Here is a 16,637-nt window from a genome sequence, read left to right as displayed (position 1 = left end):
ATGAGAAAAACCCTAGCTCCCTCAACCTTTCTTCATAAGACATACCCTCTAGACCCGGCAGCATCTTGGTAGATCTCCTCTGAACCTCTCTAAAGTTTCCACATCCTTCCTCTAATGAGGTGACCAGAACTGAGTACAATATTCCAAGTGTGGTCTAACCAGGACTATATACAGCTGCAGTTTAACCTTGCACTTTTAAACTCAAGCTCCCCGCAAATGAAAGCCAACACACCATACACCTTCTTAACAACCCTATCAACTAGGGTGGTAACTTTAAGAGCTCTATGGACATGAACAACAAGATCCCTCTATTCCACCACACTACCAAGAATCTTGCCTTTAACCCCGTATTCTGCATTCAAATTCGACCTTCCAAAGTGAATCGCGTCACAGTTTTCCAGATAGAACTCCATCTGCTACTTATCAGCCCAGTTCTGCAGCCTATTAATGTCCCATTGCATCCTACAACAGCCTCCACACTATCGGCAACTCTAACCTTCGTGTCATTGGCAAACTTATTAACCCACTCTTCCACTTCCACATCCAAGTCATTTATAAAAATCACAAAGAGCAGAGGTCCCAGAACAGATCCCTTTGGAACACCACTGGTGTCCAAGCTCCAGGCTGAGAACTTTCCATCTACCACTATCCTGTCTTCTGTGGGTCAGCCAATTCTGTATACAGACAGCCAGATTTCTCTTTATCCCATTCCTCCTTACTTTCTGAATGAGCCTATCATGGAGAACCCTATCAAACACCTTGATAAAATCCATATACACCACACCCACTGCTCTACTTTTAATGTGTTTGTTACATCCTCAAAGACTTCAGTAAGGTTTGCAAGGCATGACCCACCCCTCACAAAGCCATACGGACTACCTCTAATCAAGCTATGCTTTTCCAAGTAATCATAAATCCTGTCTCTCAGAATCCTCTCCAATACTTTACCCACCATAGACGTAAGACTAACTGGTCTATAATTCCTAGGGTTATCCCAATTCCCGTTCTTAAACAAGGGAATCACATTTGCCCCCCGCCAATCATCGGGTACTACTCCAGTGGACAGTGAGGATGCAAAGATCATCGTTGAAGGTGGAGCAATCTCTTCCATCGCTTCCTGTGGTAACCTCGGGTATAATCAGTCTGGCCCTGGAGATTTATCTATCCTTACCTTTATCAGATTTTTCAGCACATCCTCCTTCCTAACATCAACCTGTTCGAGCATATCAATCTATTTCACACATTTCTCATAAATGTCAATGTCCCTTTCAGTAGTGAATATTGAAGCAAAGTATTCGTTAAGGACCTTCCCTACTTCCTCCGACTGCAGGCACAAGTTCCCTCCACTATCCCTGATCGGCCCTACTCTCACTCTGACCATCCTCACACAAGTGTAAAACGTTCCTACCCATTGAAGCTTTCTCATGCCCCCTTCCAGCTCTCCGTTCTTCAGTTCCTTCCTGGCTACCTTGTAACCCTCTAATAAACGTGCCTGATCCTTGCTTCCTCAACCTTCAGTAAGCTTCCTTCTGCTGCTTGACTAGATGTTCCACATCCCTTGTCATCCAAGGTTTTTTCAATCTCCTATCCCTTCCTTGCCTCAGTGGAATAAACCTAGCCAGTACTATCGGCAGGTACTTCCAAAACAATCTCCACATTTCTGTTGCGCATTTCCCTGAGAACATTTGCTCCCAATTTAGGATGTCCCAGTTCCTTTGTAATAGCATTGTAATTCCCTGCCCCCCAATTAAATACTTTCCTATACTGCTGCTCCTATCTCTCTCCATGAGTATAGTAAAGGTCAGGGAGTTGTGATTATTATCACCAAAATGCTATCCCACCGAGATTTCTGACACCTGGGATGGCTCACAGCAAGCACCAAATGCAATAAGGCCTCCCCACTAGTCGGCCTATCTACATATTCCATCAGGAACCCTTCCTGGACACACCTGGCAAAAACTGCTCCATCCAAACTACTTGAACTAAGTAGGTTCCAATCAATATTAGGGAAGTTAAAGTCACTCATGACAACAACTCTGTAACTTCTGCACATTTCCAAGATCTGCCTCCCAATCTGTTCCTCCATGTCTCTGTTGCTGTTTGGGGGGGTCTGTAGAAAACTCCCAATGAAGTGAGTGCTCCTTTCCTGTTTCTGACTTCCAGCCATATTGACTCTGTAGATAAACCCTCCTTGACAATATCCCTTTCTGCAGCTTTGCTACTATCTCTGCCACTCCTCTGCCTCTTTTACCTACCCCCCCCCCCCCCCCCCCCCCCACCACCACCCCACCACTGCCATTCCTTTTGAAACATCTAAACCTTGGAACATCAACAACCATTCCTGCCCAGTGATATCCAAGTCTCCATAATAACCACAACATCATAGTTACAAGCATTGATCCATGCTCTGAGTACCACCCTTACTCCTGATGCTTCTTGCATTAAAATGGACACACTTCAACCCATCAGACTGACTGCATCTTTACCCTATTTAGTGCCTATCCCTCCTCACAGACTCTCTGTTAAGATCCAACTACTAGCCCAATCTTGAATGTGTCCAAGTCTATTTACACATGGACATGAATTTCTTTGGTGTCTATGGAGTTGTGAACGTGTTGAGCGATGTGTAACCATCTGTGACTTCTCTACTTGAGGGCAGGTGATTGGTAAAACAGTTGAGTCAGGAAATTTTGTGTTTCAGTTGAGCCACCCCAGTAATGAAAATCCAGTCCCAGGTGTGTATTTCCTGGAGTACAGAAGATTAAGTTCAATCTAATCAAGGTGATTAAGATTAGTCAAGGATAGCCATGGGTGAAACAATTTCATATAGTTTGGAGAGTTCAAAATAAGGGGCCATAAGAGAGCCAGGTTGTTCACACAGGATGTCAGGAAACACTTTTTCACACAATAAGGAATGCTCTGGAATCTGGAATGCTCTCCCATAAAAATGATGTTGCGGCTGGGAATAAATTGAAAGTTTCCAAGCTAATATTCATAGATTTTTTATTAGGTAAGCCTATCAAGGGTTACAGATCCAAAAGAGAGAAATGCAATTAAGATACAGATCTGCCATAATTCATGATGGGAGAGACTCAGGGGAGAAAAGGTCTGTACCTGTTCCTGCAACAACACTGTAGCCGCCTACAGTAATAAGTGGCAAATGGAGTCACAGAACCACTGAGGCGGTGGACAAGATGTTGATAGGCATGGATCAAGTGGATAGCCAGAGACATTTTCCCAAGGCGGAAATGTCTATCATGAGGGGGCATAATTTTAAGGTAACTAGCAGAAGGTTTAGGGGAGATGTTGGAGGTAGTTTCTTTACACAAAGTGGTAGGTGTTTGGAATGCACTGCCAGCAGTGGTAGAGTCAGAAGCATTAGGGACATTTAAGCGACTCTTGGATAGGCACATGGAAGTTAGTACAATCAAGGGTATGTAGGTTAGTCCGAACTTAAAATAGGATAAAAGATCGGTATAACATTGAGGGCCGAAGGGCCTGTACTGTGCTATGCTGTTCTATGTTCTATGATTACCATCCACTAAACTGGGAGACAGTGAGGACTGCAGTTGCTGGAGAGTCAGAGTGGAGCTAGAAAAAGCAGAGCAGGTGAAGCAGCATCAGAGGAGAGGAACAGTCGGCATCTCAGGTCTGAACCTTTCATCAGGACTGGGGAAGGGGAAGTGGGCTGAGAAATAAATGGAGGATTGTGGGGCTGGAGGAAAAGTAGACAAGAAGGCAAGTAGAAGGTGCCTACGATTAGTCAGTGGGAAGGATGGAGTGGTTAGTTGGGAAGGAAGATGGACAGGTAGGGTCAGGTTAAGGGGCGGGGTGCAGAAGGAGGGCTGGGCCTGGGGCAAAGTGGGGGGTGGGGGATGGATAGATGGATAGATTTGGAAGCCGGTGAATTCTATGTTAAGGCTGTATGGTTGTAAGCTCCCAAGGCAGAAGGTGAAGTGTTTGCATGTGACCTTGTGTGGACAATGGAGGAGGGCCAGGATGGACGTGTCATCAGGCAGAGTGGGAGGGGGAGTTGAAATGGCTGGCGACGCCACCTCCTGGTTGTCTATATTGAGCTACTTGATCGAATTGTATCTGAACTTATCCCATTTAGTCTATACAGTGCTATGTTATTATCCATATAACACAATGGAACATATCCTCAGTGCGAGGAAGGAATTTCATTTTGAGAACAACTGGCTGCGGTCACACCTCACCAACACTGCCATAAACAAATGCAGATTAAAGGCTGGAAGAGATCAATTGTTGAGATGAAGGCCACCTTTCCCTGTATTTTTCCATTACATTGGTCCCTAAACACCAACTTGTTCTAGCAGATACATCCTTCAGGACTTAATCACATTGGTTATTAGCAGTTGAGCCATTCTTAACCCATTGTGTGCTAACATGGTCTTCAAAACAGAGGAGCACCAATTCACCAATTAAAGGAGGGTGGAAAACAGCAAGAGATTTCCTTGCTTAAGTTTGATCTGATGCCATGACACTTCATGGAGTCTGCAGACAATGTTTAGGTGTCTTAAGACCACCCCCTCCCCATTCACATACCACTGTGCTGCCACCTCTGGTGGGGGGGGGGGGGGGTGTGGGGGTGGGGGTTGGGGAGACAAATGGCAGGATGGTGACAGAGAAATCTGTGTCTTTGACAGGAATAATTGTGAGCATGACTACGTGAGGTCATTCATTACCTATGGTAGATCACTGAATTTTTATACGAGTCTCCAGATGTTAGTTTTGCAGTGTGGACTGCCAGCTTTATTCTTAACCTGAAGCTACAACTAAGTGTCTTGGTGGATTTTTTTCCAGAAAGGTAGTGGAGCATTAACCACATTGTTGTGGGTACATAGTCATATCTATGCCAGGCAGAATAAGGACGGAAATTCTTTCAATGACATAAGTGAACCAGGTGGCTTATTTTTAACAATACAGTCATTTCATGATCACTATTGATGAAATTAGAGTTTTGTTCCATATTAACAAAACTGAAATTTCCCAGCTGTCATTGTGGGATTTGAATTCTTGTCTCCAGAGTATTAATTCAAGCCCCTGGATGATTAGCCTAGGAATATTACCAGTATGCTACCATTACTAATAACATATAGTCTTATATTGCACAATGAAAGTCTCAGGAGAATTATAAACCACACAAAGGAAAAAAAATCACTATATTAGCTCTGTAACAAAAAATTAATTTGTTGTGACCTTGTCTATAGATTTTTAAAAATTAATAGGAGCAATGTAGAGTTGGAATCATTGTGTCTGTCATATAAACAAATGTTAGCCATTATACCACAAGCGGTTTATTACAGGAGTGATTTTCATGAATATTGAAAACCTACAACTCAAAAGAAATGAAACTGCTCATGAGATACCAGTTTTTTCTCATGCGTGAAATAAGCCAGTAATCAACTGCTAGTGATATGAAGGAGAAGAGGAATGGTAAGATAAACCATGTCTATAACCCTGCCTTCAATGAGCCAAACTGCCTTTGTGATGTATATACAATCACATGAAGATTTGGCTGTGCAAATGAAAAATAGTTTCCATGTTAAAATATATCTAGTGAATCATAAAGAAATTAATTACTGGAATAATGCAGGAACTGCAAACCCATCCTTGATAAAACCTGACCAAACTGTGTCCTTCAACCATCATTAACAACCCTTTGCTCAACATTTATCTTAGTCCTCAACTGCAAATTGTTAATACTGGCACTTGAGTATGCAGACAATGTCTTATCACACTGAAATGTCTGAACATCAACTCGTTTCTTGAGCGAAATGACTGTTCTTATGTGGGAAAATGAGGCAGCCTATTCTGCACCACTAACGTGCTACCAATAAATAAATGTTTGACAGACAATTATTGCACCCTCCACTACTCCCCTCAGCAGTAAAATATTAAACCTGCAATGGGAGGATTGCACTAAAGAAGGTTATACAGTCCTTTGGGTCTCTACCAATTCTTCAAAAGAGCAAGCAATTGGTATTAATCCATGCTCTCCCCATAGCCCTGAAAGGTTTTATTTCTTTGGTAGTACTTTTCAAATTCAATTTTAAAAATTACAATGAAATCTGCTTCCATCACACTTTCAGGTAGTACATTCTAGATCATAAGAAATTGTCATAGGTTCTTTTTACCTTATGCCTGCTCTCTTTTTAACTTAAATCTGTTGTTGTTGTTTAACAACACTCCTGCTAGTTTTTCCCCATCTACACTGTTGAACTGCTGCTTCCTTATGAATCCCTCTATTAAATCGCCCTATAACCTTTGCAGCTCCAAAAAGTAAAATCTCACTTATTCCTATCTCTCACCAGAACCCCTGGTCCCTTAACCCAAGCACCATTCTGGTAAAACAGAAATAAATAAGTGTTGGGAATATTCAGGAGGCTTGGTAGCATTTAGCGAGGTAGAAAGAGAGGTGGTGGTGGGGGGGGGGGGGGGGGGGGGGGGGGGGGGGAAGGAGGGGGGAGGGGCGCGGAGAGAGAGAGAGAGAGAGAGAGAGAGAGAGACAGAGACAGACAGACAGAGAGAGAGAGAGAGAGAGAGAGAGAGAGAGAGAGAGAGAAAGGCCGGTTGAAGGGTGATGTCAAGGTTGACATCAAACTGGAGAGCATGTGCTCATTGCTTATATATTTTTGCAGGTATTTTTACCAGAACCAGGGTAGGTATTAGGCAGCCCGCCCAACTATTAGACAATGAATTGTTATTATTGTTGGAATTTTATCAGTGGATTGAAGGGCACTCACAGTCACATGGCTTGGCTGAGGGCTTAGGTAGGATGGCACCCCCTACTTTGCTTCTAGTCAGGCCTTCAGCTTTAAGCCTCAACAGGAATTAAACGCTGCTTGAGCAGTGCCCCGTGTTGCTGCAGGCATTAGAGAGCTACAGTCTGATGAGCTCTTTGAGGCAGGACATCCTCCCAAATGAGAGTTGAAGTCACACCCTCAGAGAGTAGAATCTGGCTGAATCTTTCCTGGACACATACATAGGCTTGCCTCAAACTTTCAGCTGCTGGGCCTGACTCTTCCCTCCAGGTAAAATCCAGCCAGATACTTCCAAATGACCTTTCATCAATTACACTTAGAATTTACTATTCTGGTAATACCAGTATGTGACTTTTCCATGGCCTTGACATTTGTTTTTAAAAGTGTGGTACCCAGAAGAGGATACAAGACTGGAGGCCTGACCAGTACATAACTTGCTTACATTTGTACCACTCTGCCTCAGTTAACAAGTTGAAGGATTCCAAATTCTTATTAGCATGCTTATCAACTTGTTCAGTCATTTATCTGTGTGAATGCCTCGATACCTATTTATGCATCCCCTTTAAAACATCACTCAGTTTATTCATTCTCTCATTTTTCCTTTCAAATGACATTAATGAGTTCCTCTCTGTTGCTTGAACATTGCCATTGTGTACTTTAACACCTACCTGAGCTGGAAGAGAGGACAGTAGTTTGTAATTATAACAAGGAGAACAGAGATGCTGGAGAGGATGCTAAAATATATTTAAAAAGATAGTCACAGAATTAAGACATTTTTCCCCCAAACAGAAAGAATAGTTAGCCTATTCTCATTTTTATTGGGAAGGTGGAAGGGGCACCTCATAGATTCTAACTCTTATTGAAACACACTTTCTGGGGAAAGCCAGAGGTGTGTGCATATGCCTGCATGTTTGATTTGATTTGTTTTATTATTGTCACACGTACCTAAGTACAGTGAAAAGTTTTGTTTTACATGCAGTACAGGCAGATCATACCAAAAAAGATCATAGGGTGATTAAACAGAGCAAGGAGTACAATGTTTCAGCTGCAAAGAAGATGCACAAGAAGCAAGATCAAATTTGACAGGTTCATTCAGAAGTCAAATAACGTTGGAGAAGACGCTGTTCTTGATGTGCGTGCACATGTGGTGGAATAATGTCTCTGATGAGATCTAAGTTCAAGCATTAAAGGGCTTTCTTTTGGGCCAGAAGCTGGTGGTTCACGTCAAAACTTCCCTGAAATAACATGTCCAGCACTGTTGTATAAAGTTAATTATAAAAGGTTAAAGGAATACAGGAGTATACTCACAAAATTAACTGAGGAACCATGAGGGGAGGCTTGAAAGAAACATAAAACGTGGCATGGACTTGATGGGCTGAGTGGCCCATTCTACTTGTATATTCAAATGACGACTAAGCTAACTATCTCATTTGAAAAATTGGGACATAACTTCCACTCTCCGTTTCAATTTCAGCTTCCTCTAAATGGACTGATTCAATGGTGCTACTGGTTGAATCAGTTTTGCATCTATGCTCAAGATATAGAACTGTTAAGGCTGTCGGTTTCCAAGGAACAATATAATAAAATGCTTGAAATGTGACGGAGAAATGCTGAATAGTCAATTTAAATAGGAACATGCTGTACTGCGCACTCATAATCAATTCCGACATGTTGTGATTCCAGGCAGGTTTCATAATCCTTTATCATAATAAAATAGTAATGGCTGAATAGCAATATTCTGGGAGCAGCAGCAGTGAAGGGAAATCAAACGCAAGATTGTCAGAAAGACTGGAAAGTGCTTTTGGGGTGGTGGCGATAGATTCACTTGCAGCTAGATGAACAACTGAAGGGGAAAGTAACATGATGGGCTACAGGAAAAGAGTAGTTCTTGCAGAAAGCTGGCAGGGGTTTGGTGAGCCGAATGGCCTCCTTCTGTGTAAACATTCAACCATGAAACATGGAACTTTTTCCCCGTAAACCTTATCAGTCAGGGGATTGATTGAAAGTTTCAAAATTTAGCTTACTTTTAAGTGTGGGATATTAATAGTTACTTAGAGTCGTAGTGATATATATAGAAACAGACCCTTCGGTCCAACTTGTCCACGCCAACCAGATATCCTAAACAAATCTAGTCCCCATTTGGACCATATTCTTCTAAACCTTTCCTATTCATGCACCCATCCAGATGACTTTTAAATGCTGTAATTGTACCAGCCTCCACCACTTCCTCTAGCAGCTCATTCCATACACGCACCACGCTGTGTGTGAAAAAAGTCCTTTTAAAATCTTTCGCCTCTCACCTTAAACCTATGCCGTCTGGTCTAGTTCTGGACTCTCCCACCCCAGGGAAAAGACCTTGTCTATTAGCCCTATCCATGCCCCTCATGATTTTATAAACCTTTAAAAGATCACCCTTCAGTTTTCTTAACAAGCAATGGGGTAGATGGAATAAAGATCCTGATCAATCAAGGCTTTTTTTTCATATTTTCTCATCAACCTGCTCAGAGAGATGTTATTATAAATCTCTGGAATAGGTGCAATGTGAACCAGGTCTTCTTGCTTTAGATATATGGACTCTATGTTGTTAACCTCTATGGTAACTAAGATCTTTTCCTTAGGGTAGGGCAGTCTAAAAGTAGAGAGCTTAGGCTTAAGGTGAGATGGGAAAGCTTTAAAAAGTGACCTACGGGGCAACTTTACCATGCAGATGGTGATGTATGGAATGAGCTGCCAGAGGAAGTGGTGGAGGCTGGTGCAATTACAACATTTAAAAGACATCTGGATGGGTATACAAATAGGAAGGGTTTGGAGGGATATGGACCAAATGCTAGCAGATGAGACTAAGTTAGGATATCTCATCATCACGCACAAATTGGACTGAGTGGTCTATCTCCGTGTCGTACTCTCTGTGACTTTATAAACATATGGACAGGTACATGGATGGGATAGGTAAGGATGGAATTGGACCAAACCCAGGCAAATGGGTTTAATCGTGAATATTGGGTCACATGGAAAAGTTGGGCTGAAGGGCCTGTTTCCATGCTATAAACCTCTATGACTCTGTGAATGCATCACAAGATCCCTTCTCAAAACCTTCTGAATGGCAGAATAGGATTGAGGTGCTAAACGGCCTATATACCATGTTTCGCATTAATTACCAAAGTAATTAGCAATCACAATTTGAGAAGCTTACTACTGAAGAGAATCTATTTGACCCAAAGTGCTACTTTCTTACACTGAAAAGTTTCTGGACTACATACATACAGCCCAAAGACAGGCAAGATAAATCTGACAGTACATTAACAGTCAGTCATGTAAAGGAAATAGAAAAGGTTGGAAAATTAATTCCTGTCAGTTCTGGTATCTAACTCCAACAAACTCAGCTGACATCATGAACCGTGAAGGTGGCAAGATAAAACATACAGAAAAAAATCCTTTGGTCTCTTTTCGACAATGTGAAACTAGAATATGGGGGATAAAAAACGCAACAGAACAATTTAAAAAAACATACTGAATGAGACATTTACCATCATCAGGGATTTCTGGTCCATCGTAGGACTTGTCAATTGCAGCCCTGAAACTCTCATTGCAACCACGACCGCGGACCATGTGAGGTCGGGGTCTGTGGAAGGGGAGTTCGTTCTTCCGGACCTCAGCAACAGCTGTTTGCAAACTCTCCAGAGAGCTAGACTTCTTCAAACCCAGCATGGGGCCCACATCATTCCCGATGGAAGCTGGTTGTGGAGAGAAAAAAAAACAAGGTTTCACATATGTGATCACAAATTCAATGCCTCTGTTGACACCACTGTGCCAGCTCATGAATCAGAAGTGGGTCAGAACTTACAGCAGGGCTACCAGTGAACACAGTATCGTACAGAAAAGGAGGTTTACTTTTACACAGTCAACAGAGACTATTTTAACAGCATACTACAACAAACATCCATCTCTTTCTCTTTCAGCCTTTTCACATGCTACATGGAGTTGCCAACATGTTGGCTGATTGCCATTCACCACCTCCATTCATATCAATTGTGACTTTTGGATGAAGCAGGTAGTTTCACAATTGGATTCCCTTTCTGCTGCTAATTTATGTTCACTCACTCAGACAGCAATGAACAGTTGCAGCAGTGTGCATCATCTACAATTTGCACTGAAGCAAATTCACTCAGACTTCTTAGACAACTACCTCTAAATCACCAACCACTACCTCCTGGAAGGACAAGGGCAGCAGATACACGGGAGCCAAAAAGAAGTGTGGCGCTAGAAAAGCACAACAGATCAGGCAGCATCTGAGGAGCAGGAGAATTGACGTTTAGTTGATGAGCTTATGCCCAAAACGTCAACTCTCCTGCTCCTCGGATGCTGCCTGACCTGCTGTGCTTTTCCAGTGCCACACTTTTCGACTCTGACTCTCCAGCATCTGCAGTCCTCACTTTCTCTCACATGCATGGGAGCCCACGCCAACTGTAAATTCCCCTTTAAGCCACATACTTCCCTGACTTGGAAACACAAGGAGTCATCCTTTCACTGCCACTGGCTCAAAACCCAGCGAGTCCTTTACCAGCAGCACTGTAGGTATCCCTACACCCTATGGAAGCAGCTCTCCTGAGGATACTTTGGGACAGACAATAAATGCTGGCCTAGCTACTATTGCCCAGTTCCTATGAACGAATATTCAAATAATATTCACTATTTATCTGGACTGCCTACACCAGTGGTTTAAATCTTCCACAGTCATCATGTTGTGGACTGGGATTCAAACCCAGAAGCATTTTGGTTCAGAAGTAGAGGTGCAAATGACACAAGCTTCTCCAATGTCCTAAGCATGTCAATTAAAAATAGTCTGTCTATACCATAGCAAACATAACAACCAAGGAAACAGCATGCTTCCTGGTAAAGTCAGAATTAGTTCCACAGCAAAGTGCAGGGGGTGGAGGGAATTTCCATACAAATTATGCAAATCAGTTCTAGTTATTTACCATCAATAAATTGCACTTTATCAGAGGGAAAGCTTTGCAGAATTCAGCACGTAGGTACCCTAATCCATCTGGGAGCCAGCAGCAGAGTCAGAAGGTTACAAGTTTTAAGTCTCTCTTGAAAGATTTGAGCACAAAGAATTGGAGTGACATCCACAGTACAATACTGAGGGCATACTGTGTTGCCATTGGAACATAGGAACAGGAGTAATGTATTTGGTTCCTGAAGCCTTCTCCACCATTCAATGAAATGATGTTGATGTGTGACCCAGGTTCACAGATCCACCTATCTTACTATCTTTCATTAACCAATACCCGAGCCTATGACATTAACTTTACAGTTGAAGTAGCATCAATTAGACATTTGTGAATTTTTTACTCTCCTACCTTCTTTATGTAGAAGCTTTCCTAACTTTAGTCATGAATTTCTCAGGTTAGGCTTTGACTAGCCAACCAGTTTTGTTTAACCTAATTGTTCTTTCTAATACACTGAAATACTTAATCAAGTTGACTCCTTAACCTTAGAAATTCCAGTCAATATAGCTCCCATTTGTGTAAGTTAACATTTGGAATCCATGCATTGCCTTGGGTAATCTAGGCTGTACTGTACTCCCTCCCAAATCAATACAATGTGCAGGCTGAAAATTGCTCAGAGTATTGCAGATGTGGTCTAACAAGGAAAAGCTGAAGCATAACCTCTCCTCTCTTGTATTTTAGTCCTCTCATTGTCAAAGGCCAGCCAGCATTCTATTGGCCCCTTGGGTTATCCTTTGCATCTGTCATGATTTAGACATCCTAAACACATGGATCCCCAAGTGTCTTCTGGATCGCCACTGTTTCTAGATTTTCACCATTCAGAAAGTACTGTGATTCGTTGGAGGCATATTTTGAAGGAGATGTTAAACCAAGACACTAACAGGAGAATGTAAAACACTCCACAGCACTATTTGGAAAAGAAGCCGGGAAACACCTCTTGATCTCCTGACCAATACTTATTCCCTCAGACCACATTGTGAATGCAATTTAATTGTGCATTCCTGTTTGTGGGAACTTGCTGTGTGCAACTGGGTGAGAGCCAACTGTGATGGTTAAATAATGGAGGAAACTTGTATTTTATTCCCTGTTTCAATCTTTTAACACACCAGATACAATAATAAAACCGGTTTGAAATATTGGAAATGTGCACAAAGAGGTCTTATGATTAATTTAATTATTCCTGTAGTCAGCAGCTTCAATGAACATCCTGAACAGAGATCCATCTAGTCTGCAGCAAATTAAATGAACATATAATTAGTGTGTGGTTTACTGAGGTTAGTCAATAAAATAGTCTACCCCGATCTACAAATTGTGATATAGGACAGCAACAATTGTACACAGACTGCAAGACACTTTAGCTGCTTGTCACAGCTTGGGAATAATGATCATCTGTACACTCCATTAAGGAAGTCTACACAGACTGTAATTAAATATAGTTTTACTGCTTTCAAACTTGCTCAGTTATTCCCACTCCCTCTTTTCTCACTGCCCTGTTAATAACACTTATTGCTTTGGTAGGCCGGGGGGGGAGTAGTGGTGATGGTTGCAGAGAAGAGGCTGGTGGCACAGTAGCAAGAACGTGAGGAATTACATTACATAGCTCCCCCTAACTTCAACAATACTGAAAATTTGATTAAAGAAACTGCAAATATCAAGAGCACACACATGGAAGCCATGTTTCTGGATGATATCATTGAGAATTAGCTTGGAAATAAAGGGAGATGACCAGGGTATTATTCTGAATGAAAATTGAAGTGTTCTGGCAGATATTTAGCTAACCACCAAAGCAGACTAGTTGGCCCTTATCACATGGAGATGCAGGTGTGTGGGTGTAATCTGGCTGTATCACTTCCCATATTACAATAGCAGTTGCACTTCAAAAATAAAGGCACTTAATTGGCTGTGAAGGGCTTTGAGATATCCTGGGGTTATTAAAGGTGATATACAAATGCAAGTTATTTCCTTGCTTTACTGTTGTTTTCCAGTTTCCCCTGTATGTCACAAATACAGATGAAGTTTGTTCCAGTGACATTCAGGCTTGATGTCTAAATAAATATTATGCATTTACTTATGGCACATTGCGGAGATCTGCTTTGAGCCGAGTGCAAGCTAAATATCAATGGCTCATTTGCAGTCTGTCAGTTCATGCTGACATTGGCAATTTTTATGAAATATTAAAAATCACAATCTAACACATGCATGTGCAGACACACATATCCATACACATTCCTTCATGCCCAATTTTTAAAAAATCGATCTCCAGCAGCTTGTTGCTAACATTAAACCATTGCTTAACCTTCAGTAATATTAATTTCTTATTCACTAATATGAGAATAACAAAAAAATTTTGATCACTCCATCCTGCCTCCTCTATAGTAGGCACAACAATGAACGCATCAATTGTTGAAAAATTATTTTTAATCAACATGTCCAAATATGTTGATGCAGATATATTGGTTCCCCTTGTGGGAGAGTCTAGGGTCGGAGGCATAATCCTGGAATAAGGGGGGGGACTTATGTAAGACAGAAATGAGGAAGTATCTCTTCTCTCTCAGAAAGCAAGCATTCTGTGGAATGCTTTACCACTGAGACCTGTGCAAGCTAGTTTCTTTGAAGCTGAGATAGATTTTTAATCAGTAAGTGAATTAAGGGTTTTGGGGAAAAGGCAGAGAACTGGAGTTGTGGATCATCAGATCAGCCATGATCTCATTGAATGGTGGAGCAGATTCAATCGTCCAAATAGCTTTGCGTCAGTCTTCAGAGTGGAAGATACTAGTAATATCCCAAAACTTTAAGATAGTCAGGGACCAGGGATGAGTATGGTGTCCATCACCAAGGAGAAGATGCGAGCAAAACCTAAAGGTCTGAAAATGGATAAATCGCCTTGACCAGATGGCTACACCCCAGAGCTCTGAAGGAGAAAGCCAAAGAGATAGTGAAGGCTTTAGTAGTGACCTTGCAGGAATTACTGGAGTCAGGGCATGTCAGTAAACCCCCTGTTTGAGGAGGAGTAAGGAAAAGTGACTGGAAATTATAGGGCATTTAGCCTGACCCCAGTCATTCATAAAATTTTGTAGTCCTTTGTGAAGGATGAGATGAATACTTAGAAATGCATGGTAAAATAGGTCAAATGCAGTATGGTTTCATCAAGGGTAGTCATCCCTGGCAAATCTGTTAGAATTCCCTGAGGTGGTAATGAACAGCTTAGACCATCGAGCGCTAATGGATGTTATCCATCTCAACTTCCGGAAGGCCTTTAATAAGGTGCTGCACAGCAAGCTGCTTAGTAAGATAAGGGCCCATGATCTTAGAGGCAAGATATGAGTATGGTTAGGAGATTGCCTATCTGGCAGAAGGCAGAGATTTGGGGTAAAATGGTCCTTCTCAGGATGGAAGGTGACGACCAGTGATGTTCCACGAGGGTCACTGTTGGGACCACAACTTTTCACTTCATACATTCATGATCTGGATGAAGGAACTGAGGGCATTCTGACTAAATTTGCAGATGATACAAAGATAGGTGGAGGGACAGGTACTATTGAGGAGGCAGGGAGGCTACAGAAAGATTTAGGTTAGGAGAGTGGGCAAAGAGGTGGCAGATGAAACATAACATGGAAAAGTGTGAGGTCATGCACTTTGGGAGGAAAAAAAGGCATGGACTATTTTGTAAATGGGGAGAAAATTCTGAAGTGCAAAGGAACTTGGGAGCCCTAGTCCAGCTTTCTCTTAAGGTAAACTTGCAGGATAAATTGGTAATTAGAAAGGTAAATACAATGTGTCATTCATCTCGAGAGGACTGGAATATAAAAGCAGGGGTGTACTGCTGAGCCTTATTAAGTCTCTGGTTCAACTACATTTAGAGTATTGACAGCAATTTTGGGCCCCATACCTCAGGAAGGATATACTAGCCCTGGAGTGGGTTGGGAGGGAGTTCACGAGAATTTTATATTGATTAGATTAGATTAGACTTACAGTGTGGAAACAGGCCCTTCGGCCCAACAAGTCCACACCGACCCGCCGAAGCGCAACCCACCCATACCCCTACATTTACCCCTTACCTAACACTACGGGCAATTTAGCTTGGCCAATTCACCTGACCCGCACATCTTTGGACTGTGGGAGGAAACCGGAGCACCCGGAGGAAACCCACGCAGACACGGGGAGAACGTGCAAACTCCACACAGTCAGTCGCCTGAGTCGGGAATTGAACCCGGGTCTACAGGCGCTGTGAGGCAGCAGTGCTAACCACTGTGCCACCGTGCCGCCCTTTATGATCCCAGGAAAGAAAGGCTTAACATTTGAGGAACAATTGAGGACTCTGGGACTATAGTGCATGGAGTTTAGAATGATTGGGGGAGGGGGGTGGGATTTAATTGAAGCTTACAGAATACTGAACAGCCTGGACAGAGTGGACGTCAGGAAGATGGTTTCCAACGGCACGAGAGATGAGGACCGGAGGGCACAGCGTCAGAGTAAAGGGAAGACCTTTTAGAACTAAGATAAGTAGAAACTTCTTTAGCCAGACAATGGTGAATCTGTGGAACACATTGCCACAGAAGGCTGTGAAGACCAGGTCTTTGAGTATATTTAAAATAAAGATAGATAAGTGCTTGATTGCCAACGGGATCAAAGGTTATGGGGAAAAAGCAGGAAAATGGGATTGAAAAACCTATCAGCCATGATTGCATGGCAGAGCAGACTTGATGGACCGAATGGCCTAATTTCTGCTCCTATGTTGTATGGTCGTACAGATTACTTCTGTTCTGACTGTTTGTGGTCTTTTCGGTCCACCTCCAGAGTAGGTGAATTGAAATTGAGTCTCCCAGCACAGAGGTAGGGG

The 16,637-nt window shown here is 42.3% G+C and overlaps 1 protein-coding gene across 3 annotated transcripts in view; it reads right to left on the bottom strand.

Moving 5' to 3' along the window:
• Positions 1-16,637, bottom strand: part of LOC132817259 (partitioning defective 3 homolog B-like) — a 993,739-nt gene that overhangs the window by 368,635 nt on the left and 608,467 nt on the right. For all 3 annotated transcript variants that reach the window (XM_060827625.1, XM_060827628.1, XM_060827626.1), the window contains one exon: positions 10,313-10,519. In XM_060827625.1, coding sequence (XP_060683608.1) covers positions 10,313-10,519 — 207 coding nt within the window. The remainder of the gene's footprint in view (positions 1-10,312; positions 10,520-16,637) is intronic.

This window comes from Hemiscyllium ocellatum, chromosome 7, assembly GCF_020745735.1.
Source record: "Hemiscyllium ocellatum isolate sHemOce1 chromosome 7, sHemOce1.pat.X.cur, whole genome shotgun sequence".
NCBI classification, from domain to species: Eukaryota; Metazoa; Chordata; class Chondrichthyes; order Orectolobiformes; family Hemiscylliidae; genus Hemiscyllium; species Hemiscyllium ocellatum.
The sequence above is the reverse complement of the archived record's forward strand: the minus strand, read 5'-3'. Positions and strand labels throughout refer to the sequence as shown.